We start from the raw sequence: 21,168 nt of genomic DNA, 5'->3' as shown, positions 1-21,168 counted from the left end.
TCAAACAATGTCACTGCAAAGTGCGTGCCTGTCTGTGTTTGTGATCAAGGTCTTGTTTTCCCCATAGACCACAGAGCGGGGGCACACCCCTTTTCTCTCTCACACTCTCTCTCTCACACACACACACACACACACACACACACACACACACACACACACACACACACACACACACACACACACACACACATCCCAGGAACTCATACAATAGAAACAGGAAGTGGAGCTACTGTACTGGACACGAAGAGGAAATAATAGAGGCCGTTTCCCTCTCAGGTCAGTATGTGTGTGAGTGTGTGTGTTTGTGGGTTTGTGGGTGTGTCCATGTGTAAGAGCAAGGGTGCGTCAGTGAAAGATATACACACAGAGATAGGCATTCACACATGCATCACTTATTCATACTCATTACTCTGTCATCTTCCCTATACTTTCCACACATTCAAAACACTATACTTGTTGTAACACAACTTAAAAAACACTCAGCATTTCTCACACACCAAGTCTTTGTCAGGCACTTGGGTTCACTCCTGGAAAAATCACAACAGCCTGCCTGTGCAGCATCACTGTGCCTACCACCCGATTTCCCTCTATGCAGAGATCCTAACTATGCAAACTTCATTCACAAATCTGACAATCTGTCACTTACATACAACATAGAGCACATCTTTCAACCCTCTTCTGACACGAACAGCTTTCACTTTTAGCCTGAATGTACAAGATTCAAAAACGCAAATCACAGTCATCCTAAGGGGAAAAGGCAATGGCTCTAAAGATTGACAAATGGTGAGATATTACAAGTGGTAAAATGTTTTACGATGGATTACAGTTGAGATGCGAAATTGATGAGTAGATACTAAGAAAATCTGAAATGGTCTAAACGTGTGTTAGAAAAAGCCTGTGTCTCTGTTTACATGAAAAGTAACTTTAAATTTCGTGATTTGCGAGATGAGTTTGGTGTGGCATTCCCTGTATACACAGACTGGCACGTAGAAGCTAACCTGTTAGCTGCTTAATAAGGATCTTTAACTTACCTATGACAATTCTAAGATGTTTAAGCCTTGTCAACACGTCCTTCTTTGGGTCCAACACTTTCTGTGTTGATTTTTTAACGTCCCCATGAGGCTTTTTGGAGAACATTCCTGAGGCAGGAGACACAAGAATGCGATGGCAGACAGCAAGGAGGAGCTAGCTGTGTAGCCACTTACACAGCCCCAGCTAGCGTTAATCTTCAAACTATAACGAAACGCCGATACTCCTGGGTCATCTATTAACGCTGCGCTGCGAATTAGTAATCCTCCGCAATAGCGCGGAGTATATCAAGGGGTAATTTTTGTCGGAGAGGCAGCATTCTGTTTAAACTAAGACAAAAATGTTAAACGTAGCGGGGCAAAGCATCCATCCATTGCACCTCCCTTCCATAACAGCCTGAAGGCTAAACTGGCTGGTTAGCTAGCTCCCCTGCTCAGTTAGAAAACATCATGGCGGAGGAGGAAAAACAAAATAATGGATAGCAGAGAAATTCAACGCCAGTGTAGTTCAACAAAGTGCAAACTTTGGTTATCCAGTTTGAACTATATCATACAAATGTCATATAAACTACATTATACGCCTGACACAAACGACGTTTCAAGTTTGACTGGTGTTAACGTTTTAAAAGCCTTTCGACAATTCTGTTCGAACTCTCCGCCTAAAGCTAAAGTGGTGAATACTGGGTAACGTAGTTTGCGGTTGGTTGTTAGCTATTTAGAGATGTGAATATTAGCGATACAGGAAACTACAGTTCCCTCTACAACGAAGAACGCCCAATTGCGATTTGTTTTTAGCTTAGCTGGGGCACGAGTGAAATTGGAAACGAGGGAAAAATACGTTTAAGCTTACTTTCTCTGAGATTGGTTTTATCTAAGTATTGTGGCAAACGTCCAGCACCTCCTGATCTTGTAAGTTATGATTTTGTTTTAAGTTTCCTTTTCTACGTTTTTTATATAACAAATCGTGCCCATCTTGCTTGGTACCTAACTAGTTGCTAAAATGCTAACCAGATGCTAACTTAAAGTGTTTTCGTTTGTTAATGTTTATTTTTTTTATATAGTTAAACGATTTAAAGGCAAACAGCTAGATCCCACAGTCATTTCAAAATGCTTTTCCTGAGTTATAGAATAGAACTTATCTAAAGCATTAACATAAACCTTTCTACCAACAGGGAGCCATTGTTTTTAGGGATGTTTATGGACATAATAGTATTCCCACAACATCTCAAAAGAATTTTCCAAATTGATCCACTGTAAAAATATATCTAAATGAAGAGAAAATGTGTATAAAATATCGTTCACTGGGTGTAGAATTTAGGTGGATATCCCACCTCACTACCTGCATTTGGTAAACATCACAACAGAATATTACACAGTAAAATGGACGAAAACACAGTAATGTAGAAATATCTCCTGAGTCAGCTGTTTAAAGAATATAAGCAATGGCCTAATACTTGATGGATGTTTTGAAGTGATTGCTGGTTATTGCAGTTAAACTACAACCCAAAGATTATCTCCCAGAAATTATGTAATCACATCGGGTGAAAGAAACAAAAATAATTTGTTCATCAACAAAGAATTAGTAATTATTTGCAATTACTTTGAAATGCAACGTATTTTCATTTGTCATGCCTCTAGTACAAGAAGGCATCAGTGGAGCAATAGTTAGGAGCAAAGAGTAATTTGCCTTTCATGTTCAAACCTGTAAGTGTGTCTCTCTTTTCAAATGTAAAATAACTATTACACACTCATGCAGGTGTAATTAGGCATCAGGCAGATGGGGAAACATCAGTAATAAGCTGATGCATTATGCACTCTCACAAGCTCCTCTGATCTAGCAGCAGAACTACTGCTGATCCCCAGTGGATGGAAAGTGTGGGCATGCTTTGAAGTATTTTAGCTTTTTATTGTCTATAGACCTAAATTGAAACTGAAAGAACCAAGTATCAAGTGTAAAGCTGTATCTGTTGTAGGTAAAACTGCCAAAACAGTCTGACATTGTTGTTCAATCTAACATGAGCAGTCTGAAGCTGATTTGCTGCCATGCCGGTGCACCGTGACCGGGAGAAGAAGGAGAGTACAGCAGAGGAGATGGAAGTGGAAGACCAGGAGCAGGAGGCGTCCAGCTCAGAGGAGGAGGATTCTGACACCTCCTCTGTCTCTGAGGATGGAGACAGCTCAGGTGAGAAACTCTTAAACTATGGAAAATGAGCAGGACATTCCTGTTTGCTTTAGTATGTAAACCATAATGTAGGGGCAGCTCATGTTGGGCTGTGAATGTTTAAAACAGGAAAAGATATTGAACTGTTGCCATGTGTGAAACGGATTACAAATGTGATTGATAGGCAGTGTGGACAAATGGAAACAGTTTATTCGGCATAGTATGTCAACCTATGCCAGGTTTCATTTCCATATCAGCCCCGAGCTTCTTCCATCACAACCCCGTTTCGTAATACCTAACCTAGAGGTGTGTGTGTGTGTGTTTGTGTGTTTGTGTGTGTGTGTGTGTTGGATACTTGATGCTGTTCCAGAAATGGATGAGGAGGACTGTGAGCGGAGGAGGATGGAGTGTCTGGATGAAATGTCCAACCTGGAGAAACAGTTCACTGATCTAAAAGACCAGTAAGACTGACACTGACTCTTGTAAAGTTTATCTAAAATTTGAATTTGATGTTTTTTAATAACAGTGAGCTCTGCCATTATTTCAATCTGTGTTTGTGTGCAGGCTATATCGTGAGCGTCTCAGTCAAGTGAACAGCAAGCTGGCAGAGGTGGAGGCTGGCCGGGCAGCAGAATATCTGGAGCCTCTGGCAGTATTGCTGGAGAACATGCAGGTCCGCACCAAAGTTGCAGGTAACTTTAACACACACAAACACACACACACACACACACACACACACACACACTTATAAAGTCATATACACTCTGATGTCCTTGTTATCACTTTGTGTCTATGTCTTTGTCAGGAATCTACAGAGAGTTGTGTCTGGAGTCTGTGAAGAACAAGTATCAGTGTGAGATCCAGGCAGCATGCCAGCACTGGGAGGTTGGACACAAACACACACACACACACACACACACACACACACACACACACACACACACACACACACACACACACACACACACACACCCTTTTAATTATCTCCTGTCTTACAAAAAAGTATTGCTAAGCCAGTTCAGTTTCTTGTGAGTTCTTGGCTTTAGGAGCCTTTGAAGTTTTTAAGTGTTATTTGATCTCTTTACATAATTGCCAGTGGTGTATGTATGTAACTGGATGCATGTTTGTGTTTGATCTGTGTGTTTTACATGATCTTGTGGTTTTGTGTATGTGTGTTCAGAGTGAGAAGCTGCTGCTGTTTGACACTGTTCAGAATGAACTGGAGGAGAAAATTAGACGACTGGAGGAGGACAGACACAGCATTGACATTACATCAGGTAATGTGCACAGAACACAGTTATTGCATTGTGTTATGTCATGCACGTGCAGCTTAATACAGCTCTTTTTGATTACAGTAATAAGAAGACAGTGCACTCATCCAGGATTGTATATTACATTCAGTGCACCTTGTAATCTTCGTCTGCGTCTTTCTCTCAGAGCTGTGGAATGACGAGTTGTCAGGGAGGAAGAAGAGGAGAGATGCTTTAAGTCCAGACAAGAAGAGGAGAAGACCTTCAGTGGTGTCTGATATCCTTCTACTGCTAATACCTCTATTACTCTTCACAGACTTTTCACTTAATGCTTTTAATGCTTTCAAAAAATCCCAGACACTGGTATCTAGATGTGTCCTTATATTCATTCCTGTTCCCTGTGTAACTGTCTTTAACCCTGTCCACGCCCATATATTGTCTATATGCTACCTGACTTGGACATACTGGAGGACTGGACAGCCATCAGAAAGGTGTGTGTTTCAAGTGTGTATATTACTATGCAGAGGTGTGTCTTTCTCCCGAGGTGGTGTTTGTGTGTGCTGGCATCTTTTAAGAATCAGGTATATGTGTGCTTTTCTCCAGGCCGTGGCCACGCTGGGTCCCCACAGAGGGAAGAGTGATGCTGACGGCTCTGTGTTCCCATTCAGACCAGACAGAAACAGACCCATACTAAACTGCTGAAGCACACACACAGCGGAGCATTTGTTCTGATTCTTCCCACAATCCACTACACTGCTCAGCTAACAGTGACACCAGTCGGTAAGCTGCATCTCGTGCCAACAGGCACACACAACAAGGACTCACGGGTTCGAATCCCCTTAAAGAACAAACAGGAATAGAAGCGTCATGTTAGTTACCAGTACTTCCATTCAGATTTATTTTGTCTGTACCAGTTTCTGTCCCTCAGATAGGAAAGGGTTTTCTCTGTTCTATCTATAATTCCAAAATGATGTATGATATAAACCATTAACGAAAAATGTGATACCCAGAGTTCAATCTATATGGGGTTTTTAAAGATGGAAAGTATCACGGGACACTAAAACTATCGAAATCAAGGTTTTATTGGCCAATGCTTTGAATACTCCTAAAACTCCTAGTGGCACACAAAATGACCCCTGGTATGAAGTTAGAACATGATTTAAGATTTCCGATCTACGTGTTAGATGTCTACTACATTATTTCAGACAGTGTTTTTCTAAGTTTGACCTCTGAGCATTAGATCACAGATTTCTTTTCTTCAAAGTAGGCGTCACATGTGGGATTGAAATCTTTGTGATAATCGTTGGCAAATGGTTTTCAGTTCTTGTTTACATATTGAACAGATCCATCCACTTGGGTCTACTTAAAGTAAAGTTTAACGACCTAGTATCTGGTGAGGCTGCTTATGTCTTTCCACATTGGCGTAAAGACACATTTTTATACAATCTAGTTAACAGCTGCGGTGCACCGTTGCCTAGAACTGGTCAACGGTGAATGTGACAGTGTGTTTTTTTTTTTTTTAAACAAGCTCAATCTGACATGGACGCTGTAAGACAGGCACACCTTGAGTCATGGATGGTTTTCCCAGTTGTCCGAATATTACAATCACTAGCAGTTCAAATGTCTTTGCAAACATTTAAATATGAGTTTTATTTGACAATACTTGAGCATTCAGAAGATTTTCCTTCCTGGAGTATTCAAACAAGTGTGTCATTGTAAGTTTGAGATTTTTAATGTTAAACTTAGCAGGTTATTGACGAAGCTTCCAGTAAAATGTGGGGAAATCCTGGTTTATATATGAATCTTGTCCATTGTGCCATGATATATTTTAAACTTTTCTACCTTTTGTTTATGTGGATCGGTTTTAATGTTAATTGTATGAGACTATTGATTATGCTTTGTTATGATGTTTTGAATTCGATGATTTGAGTTAGGTAATCATATGACATGTTTGTACAGTTTTTTGTTGTTTCAGAAAGCAGTCAGCAGTGCCTACATTTGAAGTGAAGTTCAGTTCAATTTCATCATGTTCTGTTGTTATAGTCGTGCATCTTGCATTCGAGGAGTTACAGTTTGGTTGCTGCGACAAACTCTGCGATAACTTAAACTCGTATTGATAGCAGTAATTAAAATGCAAGATAAGGAAATAAATATTTCAAGATATTGTTGTGTGTATATGAGATAGAAACAGAGTTAAGTCAACACATTTAGAAAGGAATAATGTTTCAGATCGTCCTGTCCTGAAGCTCAAATTCATTAAGAGATTAGATTTCTACTGGACACTTAGATTTCAAACCAGCAACATTTGTGCACCAGCATCTCACTTGGTAATATAATGAGTAGTGGGGTAAGACCATATACAGTGTCAATGGATACCTGATATTTTTTCATCTTTTCTTGCCCTCACTGAACCCTTTCATAATAATACTATTTGTTTATTACAGCTGGTTATTTTAATGCTGATCACCAAATTTCTCTCTTTTTTTTTTTTTTATTAACCACTACATCAGCAATCGTAATTGTAATGTGTCAATGATGCAACGACACGGTAACAATGTTAACAAAAGGATTTTAACGGCCACAATCAACATGAGAAGGGGTGAGGTAAAGTCCCAAGGTATCTCTTTAAAGCTGTTTTTCACCAGGTGTTGTTACATTCTCTGCTTATTGTATCTACCTCTTCTCTCTTTCTGTCTCTCCGTCAAGCTCCTGTGAAAAATACTCACAAACACGTAAATGCTTCCATTTTTACCACCATCCTGACAAGAATTGATTTTGTTATTTCAGTGTATTGCTGGTTTATATGGCCGTGATTCATGCAGGTTCGTCAGGATGTGTTTTTTTTTTTTTTTTTTAATAGATGGAAAAGGAACCAAACCATGTTCTTCCAATAACCCTTCACAGATACAACCCACTGTTTATACAGGATGATAAACAAACTGTCATTTAATAGTACAGATTTTTATATACTGGTTTTTGAAGATTAAGGTGGCGGGGATGTGAAATACTCAGATTGATATTTTTCGACAGTTTCTGTTGAGTAATGTGTCAGGTACATTTGTGTCTTTTGTTAACGATGTGGACGGGTTTTACAATTAAACGTTTTATAATTACTCCGTGGTGTCTGTGTTTACAATATTTTTAGCAGTCCACACACTGACAGCAAGGAGTATGATCTGTATGTTTATACTAAATGTACTGCCAGACCAAGAGGAGCCTCCATATTTTCAGCTCTTTGCAAGTGATTACTACATCACTGATAAGAATGAAATATTTAGCAGCTTTCCATATCAAGAGTTGTAGATTGCTTTACAGGGCCTAAAGATAATATATAAAAAGGAAGAAGTGGCTCATGCAGGACTCAATAAGGAGGCCAAACTCTCCTAGATCTGAGAGGACTTGACACCAGAGCATATATCCTCTTAATAAAATTACTATTGATCTCACATCAAGGCATTTCCTCCTTTAAGAGGACAGACTTTACATCACTGTATACAGGCTGCATGGAGAGCATATGAAATTACCCGCCAGTGGTAAATGATGATGATAATAATGACACATCACTTATCATTACAACAGTGCTCTCATGGCCACAGGAGGCACAGGCCTTTCACTTCACATGGTGATATAATATATTCTGAACATGAACCCAGGTATGTCTCAGTTCACTAACAACTCCTCTAGAGACAAAACACAACAATCAGCTATTATAAATGGCTTTTTTGAAGCCAGACCCAAATGTAAGTCATTGTAATAACCTTGCGCAGTGAAAAATACAGAAATCATTTTTATCTAATGGCTAATTTCACTTCTGAGGAATAATTTGGAGAATTAGGAAATTGTACAACGGCAGGTGTGTCCTGTTTCTGACTTAGAGGAGAGTTATTATGTTATCAAATACAAAAAGGTCACACATGACGAAGAATGAATAAGAAAAAACCTGGTGAAGCAGACGGGTTAATAGACCATTTTCACAGCAGACATTTTGACTTGTTACAGTATGAAAAGCGGAGGTGCAATAACATTAACAATGGTTCTGTTCTATTCAAGAATCCCAGTGACCCAGAATGTAAAGCAGCATGGACCCTGGCCCACTTAACTACAATGCAGCCATCACGAATTTTACTTTTACATCATATTAATAACACATACGCTTTTCCTGCTTTGACATGTCAAAAAGTCTTCTGCATTCACTTTCTGAATTTTCTGTTCAAAACTCAGACTTTTGGACCTCACTGTATATGTGAAAGAATACTGAAACAATTTGCAATTACCGTTTTAACATAATTAAAGCATTTCCATTGCATGTCTATGCAGTATTATATAAAATACTGATCAAATTTCCACTTACATTCCAATTTTTTGTTTGTCATGTTCAGTTCCATGCAAAATAAACTGAACATTAATACATTAGTGAAATATGGAGACATTGACAATTTGACAGTCTTTATTCATCTATCAATAATCACTTTTTACAAAATTCACATGGGTGTTATCTTTCTGGCTCTGAAGGCAGCCTTTCTTCCACTCAGTCATTTCATTCACCAATCTGTGACTCTCAGGATCAGTCACAACTCACTTCAACAAAAACACAAGTGTCTTCTGTACGCCAGTCTTTTCAAGCATGGGTCATATGTAAGTCATTGTAACATGATCAAAAGCATCAAAAGCAGTTTATCTGCTGCTCTGAATCCCCTACATCCTGCAGGGAAATCAAGTTTTGCACTCTAATTATATTTTAAGTCTCACTTGACCTCTGGTGAATATTATGGAGGGTTTAAGATCAACTCAGTTCAGTCACAGAGAAAACAAACTACACTGAAATCAGATCCTGGTGTGATCTGGTTTAAGTGCAGCTGAATCCAGGTAAACAACAACACAGATGCTAAATGGCTATTTATTTTAATTATGGTGACAATGGCAAGAGTGTTGGTATAACAAAATAAACTGGTGTAAAAAGATGCATTTCTTCCCTGATAGCTTCTCTTTCTGTGCCATTGGGATGAAATTATTCCATACGTAAAATACTCCACTCTCCACCACAGACAGCATCTCTACATGCACACATTTCAACCTAGGCTGCATTAAAAACCTTTCCGGCACTGTCAAACTCACAAGCAGCCAGCAAGTTTCTGGTTCACGTGGCAACACCCCCACACACAGGCACAGATTAGGCTGCCTCCTGTTAGCATGACTCCACAACAACAGGGACTACCTGACAGGGAATGAAGATGGATGATGATGGGGCAGAGAGCGGGAATAACAAAGAGATAGAAGAAAGAGAGAAACAAGGATGTGACAGGAGGAGAGAGACAGATAGCAACAAAACAGGCTAATGAAGCCTAATGTTTCCTGTCTACTAACACTATTCATTAAATATTTCCTGGTTAATAAATAGATGTTACAGAAATTAGTGGAAAACTGCAACCTGCCCTCCATCCACCACTGAGTTAAATTTTAACCAGAAATGCATCATCTCACAGCTCAAGTAGAAACTTGGTCAGGATCAAATGGCGTCTTCAGGTGAGGGTCTGTGCTCCTCAGGTGACTGGCTCTGTGGTGGGGAGGAGAGGGAATGCTGAGGAGGAGGAGGACCCATGGAAGGAGGTGTGAGGCTGTCGGGTGGAGGGGGCCGCATGGGGGGAGCATAGTGAGGATGAGGAGCTGGAGGAAGAGGAGGTCCACCGGGAGGGAAACGAGGAGGGAACATCATTCCTGGAGGTCGAGGGGCCCACACTGGAGGCAAAGCAGGAAACACAGAGTTAGGTTTACACTAATCAAATCTGAAGATAAGATGGTACATGCTGTGAAGATGGCTGCGACTGCTTACTAGGCATCATGGGAGGGCCCCCCGGTCCCCTCGGAGGGTAGAAATCAGGAGGTGGGGGTCCATAGGGAGCTCTACGAGGAAAGGGACCGTCCATGGGGCCCATGGGGCCCATGGGGGGTCCAGGAGGGGGTGGGCCCCCCATCCTTGGATCTGCTTCAGGGGGAGTCCTTCGATCACCCGGACCAGACTGGTGATACAGGTTCAAAAAGTTAAATATTACACAGGCTCCAGAGCTCAGGTAACACAACAAATGGATCAATGAGATGCATCAAAATCCACCAAATGTACAGTATAAGTTATCACACTGTGCACAGAGATATGCTTCATAATGCCACAGTCCTGCTGTCTGTACTGGAAAAACAACTGCACCATATATTGTAACAGCATACACAATACTGGAGCTCTGTAAAAAGATGGTGTATTTATGTCCTATACAGACAACTGCATTAAGCATTATTTGGAATTGGATGCACACTCATAGGATTTCTCTTTGTTACACGAATGTCTCTTACCTCTCTGTGTTCCTGTTCACCAGATCCAAGGCTGTTTTCTCTGTATGAACCATCTGCATTGACAAACATATTGAGGAGGACTTTTGACTCTGATCTGATTCGTGTGTAGATTTTCACAAACTCAATGTGTCGAAGAGCAAGTGAATACATTTTCATCTACAGTCCAAACCTTACAGATGGGAACATAATGAAGCAATAATAAGCCGTTGTACAGATTCCAGTGATTTACCTGCCATGTCTGTAGGGTGGGGAGGTCCTGGTGGACCAGCAGGAGGGAAACCCCTTGGGTGGGGAAGAGGAGGGCCAGGTGGGAGGGAGCCGGGAGGAGGCAAAAGGCCCATAGCTCCTGGGGGAGGTCTCCTGTACATTGGACCTCCTGGTTCTGGAAACATATAGCCTAAGAGAGTGACACAAAGAGAGAGAGAAAGAATACACCAAGATATGTGAGGATTTATCAATATTTTTTAAACAGAAAAAGAAGCTCCTCCAAAAAGTGAAACTAAGTCAAAAAAACAAATGTTCTGGTTTGAGGTTACTCTATTTATGAATAACTGAAGAGTGACATTGTCGACACTGGGTGTATACTGTCTGAAGTTGGATGTAAAACGTGTTTTCAGGTGAACTTTCCATGTCAGCATCATGTGACAAATTATATGATACATCTCAATCACAGAGCTTCACAGACATCTCTAGTTTCCAATGTCAAAACTCAAAATGCATTAAACACAATCCACATGCACTGTTAACATGCATTTAGCATTCACATGCACACTATAAAACTTTGACTGTTATCTAGCCAAATGCAGGTGCAACTAATAACTTTAACAATGGCTGAATTCCAGTTCAGCTGCCCAAGGTCCAGGACCTGGTGCTGTGAATGCTGGCTCACTGTCATAGCAACCAAGCCATAATTAATTATATTAGCTACACCTGTGCAATGACTGCAGCAAATCAAGCTTTCTGGCTTCCAAAACATCATGTAAAATAGAATAATGTATCAATTAATCCATGAATAGTTAATGACACAACAGAAATCCAGCGGTGCCACATCCAAATATATCTCCCTGAAAGTGAAGCCTCAAATAAATAATTGTTCCTTGCTGCAGTCTGAAGGCTGATTCACACTTTGATATGCAAGAGCAGGAATCAGCAGGTTAGAGGTATCTTATTTTTATCTTTGCAGTCACAACTCAGAGCTTGTATTGTCAGTATAGTTCATTTTTTTATTCAGGTCACCTTCAAAGAACTACATTTTCCTCCAACACAGGATCACAATAAAACAAAAATAAAATGCCATTAACAAAGTAATAGCTCTTTTGAGACTTTTACTTAATTTTTATGATACATGATGAAAAAAATGAATAATAAAGAAGTATAAAGGATCCTTACTTACCTGCTTATTTTTGGATCAAACTGAGGAAATATACCAATTTCTGTTTGTTAAATATGATCTAAATCATCATCAACATGAGGCAGTTCTGGACTGGTCCAGCTCTGTGGGCATCAACTACAACTTTCTGATTCTCACTGTCTTTTTTTTCTTACATATACACACACACCTGGAGGTCCTAGGGGCCCTGGGGGCCCAGGAGGCCCTGGCAGGGGTCCCCTGCGATCTCTCTCCCATGTAGGAGAGATTGAGCCACTGTCTGAATGAGGACCTCCACTCCGCTCCATCTCCCCTTGGCCACCTGGGGGCTCCATGGGACCACGACCCACTGTGGATTAAAGCAGCAGAGGAAAGAGACAATACAAGGGAAAGAGAGAGGAGAGCAGAGATGATAGAAGATGATGATGAGCATGAGAGAAAGAGAGAGACAGACAGAGAGGGACAGGAGGAGACAAAGAGGGAAGGGGACAAGTAGAACCAAGAGTCCAGTCACAAAATATCAGTGTGAGAGAGAAAGAGGGAAAGAATAAGAGCATCATGTCAATCAGAATGAACTGAGAAGATTGAAAACATATCACTGTCATATATTCCATGGACTTTTCCCTATGGACTGCAAAGTGCCAACAGCATGCCAGCATACAGACCATGCTACTACAGACATTTCAGCATTTACAGTTTATCATGCTGCAGCCAGCTTGTTATCTATGACATGCTGCATGTGCTTATTGTAAGGATGTTGTGAAACTGAATTAGCAAATGTACTGTGCCAAAAACAAAGTGTATAGATGAAAATTATGAAAAATATGCCTAATAAGCCTACAGTGGCTGTTTATGTGGATCAATATCACTGTCTTTTTTGGTTTTGCTGTAGGTAATTCTATATTTATGTGTATGGTTTTCTGTGCATGTGTGTGTGTGTTGTGTGTCTGTGTGTGTCTGTGTGTGTATACCTCTAGGAGACAATCTAGCAGGTGGTCCATCCATTAATGTAGGAGGAGACAGAAAAGCTCTGGTTTCAGATGCTGGTCGACCCAGAGGGGAAGGACCATACGGTGACCTTTCAGCTGGAGGTAAAGGAGAGTTTATGTGAGTGCAAACTCAAGATAATGCATGATGATTGGTGTATGTGTGTGTGTGTGTGTGTGTGTGTGTGTGTGTGTGTGTATGTGTGTGTGTATGTGTGTGCTCACCTCTGAAAGGCAATGGTCTAGCCAGACTGTCCAAGGCGTATGGGTCTTTGTCAAGGGCATCTAGTTTAAACTGTGTGTCTGTCAGCCTGTAAACAAACACACCTAAAGTTAACATATAACAAACATTTTTGTGCAATGCATAAAATATATGAATATATATATTAAAATCAGATGAAAGGATCTCAGAATACAGCATATTTCTGCAATTAAGCAAAGAACATAAATAGCTTATATGTTATGCTTACTTCTGTCTTAGGAGAGCGTTCTCTCTCCTGATGTCTGAAAGTTCTCTGTCTGCTGCTCGGGCTGCAAGCTGGAAAATCAAGCCAAAAATCAGTAAAATGGTATAACATATGTACATACTGTATATACAGATAGTCAATATCAGTGTGCTTAAATCTACCGTTTAAGTTATTTGAATACAGCACTCATAACATCATAGATTAAGAGAAAGTCACAAAGACAAATTTGTGTCCTGAGATACAACATCACATTATGTCTGTGTGTTGCAGTGACAGACAGGAAAAAGTGGAAACAGACATTTGACACCAATATTAACTGACATGACTGATATGATGACGTGATCTCAGCATGTTTCTCCCATGTTTGTAGAGTGGTTTATGGTGGAGTTTTACTAACCCAGTTATTGTGTGCCTTCTTCTCATGTGCTGATATTTGGGTCTGGTAAGACTGTTTGGTTTTATCCAGCTCCTCCTCCATCTCTCCTGCTCGTTGTCTGAAGAGACATAATAATATGAGGATGTGTGTGTGGAGGGAAGGCTCAAAAATGCCTCAGATATATTACATACTGTTAATGTGTTTGGTAATAGTTGGCAGAAGCAGCTACCTGTAATTGTTGAGTTCTTCCATGGCCAATGCAATGTTTTTGTCTGCTTTATTTAACTTCTCTTCTTTCTGCAGACGCTCCTTCTCCTCCACTGTCAGCAGTCTGCAAACACACATTCATCAACATCCTCATTTGTTTTTGTAAATGACTCAACTTCTATAGCTGCACTCAAACCTATCCATAAATGGTTCTTTTTTCCATACCTGTGCAGCTTGAGTTCATTTTCCTGGTACATTTCTGTCATAATCTGGAGTTTCTGTTGTAACCGTTGGACCTGAGCACATGTGAGCACAATAAAAAGTATTAGTTCAAATGCAATTTAATGTAGGACACCATTATGATACAATAATACGTAGTTGAGGTCTGCTACCTGATCTGTGTAGTGCTCAGCATCTGACTGCAGAGATAACTTCTCATTCTCCAGCTCCTTGATGCTCACTAAATGGAAAACAAATGCACACACACAGTGGCATACAGATGTAACAAACCAATCATCAGTGATAATATCTGGTCTATACACTCATAACTGTTTCTTAAGCTCTAAGACCAGATGTTCATAACAAATTACATAACATATTACTCATATTATTGGGGGCAGTGTTAATTATCCCCCCACTCTTTGTTTGACTTGTTCTGTCAGATAACGTAAAGAGAACATTAGTAAGACAGATATCAGTGTTAAGTTGACTTACCTTGCAGGTCTTCTTTAGCTTTGACTTCATCATTCAGTTTGGCAAATACCCTGTCCTTGTCTTCGTCTACTGATTTGAGGTCTGCATTCAGCTATACACAAGTACAAACAGAATATTAAAACATTTAACCTCAGTCTGTCTAGCTTGAAGTTCTCTGGAAAGCTTTGTAACAATTTCTCAAAATATTGTCCCATATTAAGAATTCCCCTCAACCAGCACTACATCAAATGCAATGCGTCTGTGTCCATTTTCATCACATACCTTAGCAGCGTAAATGAGTTTCTGGACTTTCTGGAAATGGCCTTGTTTGTCCATTATGTCCCCCCCTCCATTCTCCTCTTCTTTTCCTGATGCCCCATTGGACGTTTCCTTCTCTGCTCCTTCCGCACCTTCCTCTTCCTCCAGATCTGAATCCCAAGCTTTCATCCTCAGCAAGCGGTCTGTCAAGGACTGGAAGCACACAAATATTTGGTGTCAACCATCTTTTTCATAAAACTAATCATGTCAAGTAATATAACCAAGTCCTTTCACCACTAGGGCTGGGCAATATAGCCAAAAATGTTATCACAGTAAAAATGTTCATATCACTTGATATTGACAATTATTGATCATTTTTAATGCCCTTTTTTTTATCAAAGACCAGGAGAGAAGTAGTACACTACTGAGTGGATCATGTCCTTGTAAAGTTTGGATGTTTTTTTATACTGTGTTTCTGCTGAGTAACTCTTCACCGTCAACTGCCTGTGGGTTCCCATACTGACAAGCTGACCTGTCCTTTTTGTCAAAAATTTCCTTTCTATTTGATAATTTAATATTTCTATTGATGTTTGTCAATTGCCAGATGTGTGCCAATTGCCAGTACAAAGGCCTATTGAAAACCCAGTATTAATTAGAAAATCTAAAGACAATATGCAGTACCTAACTACTTTATACTATAATCAATACTAGAACCAACCATACCATTATACGCTCATCCTTATTGGCCACATCCTGCTGCATCCCGCTGTGGGCAAACTCACACCTCCGCATCTCCGCCTCCAATTCACTCACTCTTTCAGCCCATCCCTCCACCTGCTGCCGCAACTGCAGAGAGACGACAGGCAGAGCAATGAAAATATGGTGCAAGGGACAAGTTGGAACAGGAACGGAAAGGGGAGGGACAAAGATACAAAATATGTCAAGATTAGATATTACTTCTAACATTTTAGATTTCACATATTTCACAGATATATGAACCTAGTTCATGATTAAAGCTTTCATTTCAATTATGCACATGCAAAACCCCACTCTATACCATACAGTTATATTGTGTGTGCATGTGTGTGTGTGTGTGTCAGAGAGTGTGTGTGTACAAGATCCTACCTGAGCGTTGCTCTCCTGTAGCAGTGTATTCTCCTCTCCAGCTGTTTCCAGGTTCCTTTGTAGCCTGTCACTGTTCATACTGTACACTTTCAGAGTAGTTTGTGCCTAAAGACAGACAGGCATACAGCTGTAATGTCACATTAAACACAGACAGACACAGCAAAAGGGGAAAAGAAGAAGCAGCGGATGGGAAAAGATAAAGAAGACAGGTAAAGACAGAAAGCAGGGGAGTAATGGTGACTGCACCTGCTCGTCCTGTGACTGGATGTCTTTGGTTTCTTCTTCAAATGTTTTCATGCTCTCTTCAAGTGCTGCTATCTGGAGGGATAAACAAAAAATAATCCACTCGCTAATTATCACACTATGCACCGGATTCTCAGTTAACATGGTTCACAAAACTTTCACAGTTTGGTATTGTAGGTAGTGGTGTGTGTCCTCCTACCCTTCTTTCTTGCTCTATCCTGTGTTCTTTCTGCTTGTCCAACTGATCCTTCAGTTGTTCAAGGTCCCTCTCCAGTTCCTTTTTATCATGTTCCAACTGTCTGGCTTTGACCTGGAGGAGCAAGAAAACAATTCATTCAGGAAACAGCTTTAAATGTGAACAAGAGTCCATTTCAGACCAGTGGTGAAGCGGTTCAAGTTTTGAAATTGACCTTTTGTCTATAGTGCCATCATGTGGTTTCATGATGGCACTAAAATGCAAAAACAATAATAAAAATTGATTATAATAAATTTTGCAGTTTTGTTGGGAGGTCTGTTTAAAATATTCTATGGATTACAAAGATGAAAGTCACAATTTGTTAACAACAATCATTTTTTATCAACTTTTACACTATTGAAGCAGTCTAGCTCTGCATTATGAGCTAATGGAAGAAAAATAGGGAGTCACACACACACACAAGTGGCTGAAGACAGACAGACAGCTGAAGACTGAACCTATTAACAGTTTGGACAAACTTCCAGAACAAACTGTGACTTTCCTGTATGTATCTGTCCTGATCATGGTTGCTTACGGCATTGCATGTAGAGTATGTATTGGTACACAAAACCAGACACAAGGACTGTGTGTGGTACATCTATTACACGTCAGATGAATTGGTGTCTGGGTTACCGTTAGATCAGATCAGACAATTTAAATTTAACTGAAGTTGAAGTTCCATAGAGGGGGTTTAACATGCTCTGATCCCAGTGCTTGCTCCTTAATTTTTATTAAAAAAAAAAGATCGAAAAAGAAATACATTTCCCATTGTTACATGATGTTTCCAAGTTTTTCCACATTTCTTTATCTCCTTTTAATCCTTATATCTCTATGTCTTACCTCCAGATGTTCTGTCTTTTGAGTTTGGGCCAAGACCCCACTGTCCCTCAGTGAGTTCTCCAGGTCATCATGCTACAAATATGACATAATTAAGAAATATATCAGATTAAATGTTGACAAGAGTCATGATCACCACAACAAAAAGTGGATCTCTTCAGGATCTCAAATCATGTACATAAATATGTGCTAATGATTTGTAATAAGAGAGCTGTTTGGTCCTTACACCACACACATCAACATATATTACACTCTGCATCTTCCAAGTCATTTTGAAAAAACAGAAATCAAAACACAGGGCTCTCTGGCCTCAGTTGAAAAGATCCAGTATTGTGTGTGAGACAGGCCCTGTGTTTAGGCAGCAGTCAGTCAGCACTGGCACCAGTACCTACCTCTTGTTGACATTTACTGAGAGTCTCAAGGACTTTACACTTCTCATCCAGCAACTGTGCAACCTGTTCAGCCATCCACCGCTCTTTACCTGAAAAAACAGGGAATGCAAAACTTATAAACATTATAAGTTATATAGAAATTATTTTATTTATATTATTGTTTCTACATTATTACTGATTTAAGAGGTACTAATAAAGAAAGATTAAATTGGCAGTCATAGGTGATGTATTAGTTTTTTTTTTGTAGAGTCATAAGAATGAGATATAAAGTAATAAGTAACAAAAGCTTACTTCTATACATTCTGCTTTTGACCTGTTAAGAAATAAGGAGAAAAAAATTATGAACAAGAGGTCATTAAGGTGACTGATGGGTTAATATATGGAGGAACAAGTGTAGCCTTTTTTGCGTTTGAACCAACAGTACCACTACCACTTAACTGTAAACATATGAAATCTTTGTGATGTTGATGTGTCTATAAATAGCTGTGTACTCACAGAGCTATAACATCTACAGGTGAACAACAGCATTGTCACCAACCCCACCAAACTGGAGATGATGACTGGTTCCCATGGCACCCCGTACAGGTCTGGCCCAGGTCTGATGTCATCAGGCAGCGAGGATACAACCTGAAAGGAGAGGAGCAAGCGGTTTATTATAGGAGCTGGTTTCATCTTGAAAAATTGATGCCATGTCACGTCTTCCCAGACAAATAATCAAGTCCAGTTGTTTTTTTGATTTAAACTCCTTTAGGATACTATGACCTGGATAAATGAGAATATGCACAGGCTGAATGCCATGTGATTCTCTTTAACATGGGAACAAAATGTGATTCACTTGGTTAGCTTGTTTTCAACTTGGTAGACTGTAGACAGTGGTATACTCAGTTTGGGATTTAGGATCAGTGTTTTATCACTACATGACTGCCCTGTAAACCATTTCAATTCAGTACATCTGAAAAAAGCACTACTCTAATTAAAGTCTCATTCTCTGGGACCAAAATAAAATTTTCTCAGTTCACCCTCTAGTAGTTATAGGAGGAACAAATGTCTGTTAACACACTTACAGCTTTGACAGTTTACTACACAGCTGTTATAGGAACGAATTTGTAGTAGAGAAAGTATAGTGTATTAATGTGCTACAGGGAAAATCAACAAACACTTGGCTCTTTTAGCAAAAAACCGCACATCACCTGACAAGAGGAACTAACGTTAGCTAGTTATCACCAGCTAACTCTGTGAACAATCACAAACACATTTGGAAAAACAATATAAAATATCAAAATGGACCTGACAGCTGGTTGGCGTCATTGATAGGAAACACATGTAGTCAAAAATGAGGCGTACAAAATTACAAGACTAGTTACTGGTTTGTTTTCGATTACATGACAGCCCGTTACGTTGTTTCAGCTCTGAATGCTAGTTGGGAAATGCTAACGAAACCTGCCACATAACGTACATCCTTCACTTTCTCCACGGCGATACTGTAGTAAGCCTCTGCCGTAGCCTGGAAGTCGACCGCTTTGCTAGCAAACTGGTCACTTGCCGGATGCACCGCCATGTCGGAATTATTTCATTTGGCTGACAGTTTTGTTATAATTTTAATTTTACCGACATTAGGAACTAGAGCCGTCAACCGGGCTAGCGGCGACTTCACATCCTATTCACAACAACCGACGCTCAAGAGTAGACCACGTCCTACTGACGTCATGGGGGGGGACGATTGAATTTCTCTGAAAACTCCTCTTAACGACTCTAATGGATTGTAATTGCTCAAGAAAACAATAATGAAATGAATATGATATATATATATATAAAGAATAATGCGATATACAAATATTATTATGTGCTTGTATAATTTCAGGTATATGGTACTACAACCCCGTTGGTGCAAATGGTTCAATCGCAACGTCACCAATTGTAAAATGCCACACTGGCAGGTCGGAGTGCATTCAAAGTGACACCATAGAAAGAAACAGGTGTTACAAAGATAACTATTGTATTCTCAATATTGTTTTAATGACTTCCCGAGTAAATAATGTGATTATTTCACACTGAACACATAAGTATGCCTTTACATGAAAGCCTTCATTTTTGAAAAGCGTATGGCCATGTGTCACCTGCTTTGAATGACGGCCACAAGCTAATAACAAGTAGGATACAGGTGAGGATTGGACTTGTTACTTTAACCCAGTGCTCCCTAAGGTTGTACTCACCGAACTGGCTTCATTTTCGTCCATTTGAGACAAGAGAATCACTAGCCCTCTAAGATATTTTAAACAATTTGCCTTTAGAGCAGCACTAAGGAATGTGAGTGATATTGACGGAGCCAAGCCAGCCTGACAGCTGAGACGTAGGCAAAGCTGAATGCCAGAGGGAGAGTCAGATGAACATGTCACAAGTTCAGTATCTTAAAGAACCAGACCTCACAGTTTGAACACACCTCAAGAACAGATGTTCCTTTGTACAGCAAAGGTTAGCAAGTTGTTCTGAATCAAGACTGAACCAAAGCTGCTCATACAAAAGGATATGAACATATTCCAAACTAGTGTTCATTAAACCTTTACCGCCTATCACCAGAGAGAAATTAATTGCATTGCAAGTGCATTGTTCGAAAAATACTCCTTAATATTCCTTGTGAGGAGTTGTATTAGAATTTCAGGCACTGTTTAGGGCTTTTCTGAAACATTACTCTGAAATACACAATGCATGTCTCTGTGCATTGTGTGTAATGTTGGTGGACAGCAAAAGTGCAAGAGGAATTACAGTTGTTGTATACAGTATATCTGCTCTGCTATTCTAATATTTCACTGAAGGAGGCTTAATCACTAATACTGTATTTCATAGCTTGCTGTCATTGGTTTATGACAAAAAAATTATACATATGCCTTAGATTTGGTGATGATTTATCTCACATTTCCATGGAGTGATATCTGCTGGTAACTCCTACCTGTACAGTAATCCATAGGAGCTCCCTCATTGCAGTGACTTGAGCGGCTGAGTCTTCAGCGATCTGATGAACAAAGTCCAGAATGGGCTTCATTACCCCTGGAAAGAGCATGACATAGACATAACAAAGTTCAGAATTTAAGCTTTCCCCCTTTGTCAAAATGATATAGGTGATATAATCCAATGCTTTTATATGTGTTTAATACAAGATACAAATGTAAAGTATTATATATAAATGTTCCAGCCATGCCAC

The 21,168-nt window shown here is 39.8% G+C and overlaps 3 protein-coding genes across 4 annotated transcripts in view; 1 reads left to right on the top strand and 2 right to left on the bottom strand.

Annotated features, from left to right (window-relative positions):
* ralgapa1 (Ral GTPase activating protein catalytic alpha subunit 1) overlaps positions 1 to 1,412 on the bottom strand; it is a 75,854-nt gene extending 74,442 nt beyond the window's left edge. Inside the window, exon 1 of the mRNA XM_022750089.1 lies at positions 1,032 to 1,412. Coding sequence (XP_022605810.1) covers positions 1,032 to 1,137 — 106 coding nt within the window. The 5' untranslated portion in view covers positions 1,138 to 1,412. The remainder of the gene's footprint in view (positions 1 to 1,031) is intronic.
* Positions 1,413 to 1,807: 395 nt separating this feature from the next.
* Positions 1,808 to 7,552, top strand: brms1l (breast cancer metastasis-suppressor 1 like). Its single transcript, XM_022750108.1, has 9 exons — positions 1,808 to 1,937; positions 3,052 to 3,210; positions 3,560 to 3,650; positions 3,754 to 3,881; positions 3,995 to 4,074; positions 4,370 to 4,466; positions 4,627 to 4,716; positions 4,866 to 4,930; positions 5,043 to 7,552. Exons 2-9 carry the CDS (start codon positions 3,072 to 3,074, stop codon positions 5,139 to 5,141), a joined length of 789 nt encoding a protein of 262 aa, XP_022605829.1. The 5' UTR covers positions 1,808 to 1,937; positions 3,052 to 3,071; the 3' UTR covers positions 5,142 to 7,552.
* mia2 (melanoma inhibitory activity 2) lies at positions 7,277 to 20,230 on the bottom strand. 2 transcript variants are annotated; one of them, XM_022750107.1, is made up of 23 exons: positions 20,183 to 20,230; positions 18,465 to 18,596; positions 18,261 to 18,282; positions 17,970 to 18,058; positions 17,581 to 17,652; positions 16,705 to 16,815; positions 16,509 to 16,580; positions 16,263 to 16,367; positions 15,861 to 15,983; positions 15,162 to 15,350; positions 14,901 to 14,991; positions 14,579 to 14,646; positions 14,412 to 14,482; positions 14,209 to 14,310; positions 14,001 to 14,097; positions 13,607 to 13,674; positions 13,362 to 13,447; positions 13,122 to 13,235; positions 12,341 to 12,499; positions 11,011 to 11,178; positions 10,782 to 10,834; positions 10,270 to 10,456; positions 7,277 to 10,175 (listed from the first exon to the last, which is right to left on the bottom strand). In XM_022750107.1, the coding sequence occupies exons 1-23, from the start codon at positions 20,204 to 20,206 to the stop codon at positions 9,946 to 9,948; spliced, it is 2,433 nt and encodes an 810-aa protein (XP_022605828.1). In that variant the 5' UTR covers positions 20,207 to 20,230; the 3' UTR covers positions 7,277 to 9,945. The 2 variants fall into 2 exon arrangements, with proteins under 2 accessions (XP_022605828.1, XP_022605827.1); XM_022750106.1 differs by lacking the exon at positions 20,183 to 20,230 and adding an exon at positions 19,426 to 19,618.
* Between the last annotated feature and the right edge of the window lie 938 nt (positions 20,231 to 21,168).

The sequence above is a fragment of the Seriola dumerili genome, unplaced genomic scaffold (genome assembly GCF_002260705.1).
Source record: "Seriola dumerili isolate Sdu_G_001 unplaced genomic scaffold, Sdu_1.0 BDQW01000149.1, whole genome shotgun sequence".
In the NCBI taxonomy this organism is placed as follows: Eukaryota; Metazoa; Chordata; class Actinopteri; order Carangiformes; family Carangidae; genus Seriola; species Seriola dumerili.
Note: the sequence above shows the minus strand (reverse complement) of the source record. Positions and strands in the feature narration are given on the sequence as shown.

Bases quoted from the DNA above. Each gene is read 5' to 3' on its own strand.
- brms1l (XM_022750108.1), top strand. From the start codon at position 3,072: ATGCCGGTGCACCGTGACCGGGAGAAGAAGGAGAGTACAGCAGAGGAG. The intron at 3,882-3,994 runs GTAACTTTAACA...TGTCTTTGTCAG, and splicing joins GGTCCGCACCAAAGTTGCAG to GAATCTACAGAGAGTTGTGT. The intron at 4,717-4,865 runs ATATCCTTCTAC...AACCCTGTCCAC, and splicing joins AAGACCTTCAGTGGTGTCTG to GCCCATATATTGTCTATATG.
- mia2 (XM_022750106.1), bottom strand. From the start codon at position 19,527: ATGGCGGTGCATCCGGCAAGTGACCAGTTTGCTAGCAAAGCGGTCGAC. The intron at 14,992-15,161 runs GTATGTGATGAA...ACTTGTGTATAG, and splicing joins AACTCATTTACGCTGCTAAG to CTGAATGCAGACCTCAAATC. The intron at 14,311-14,411 runs GTATGGAAAAAA...GTGTGTTTGCAG, and splicing joins AATGAACTCAAGCTGCACAG to ACTGCTGACAGTGGAGGAGA.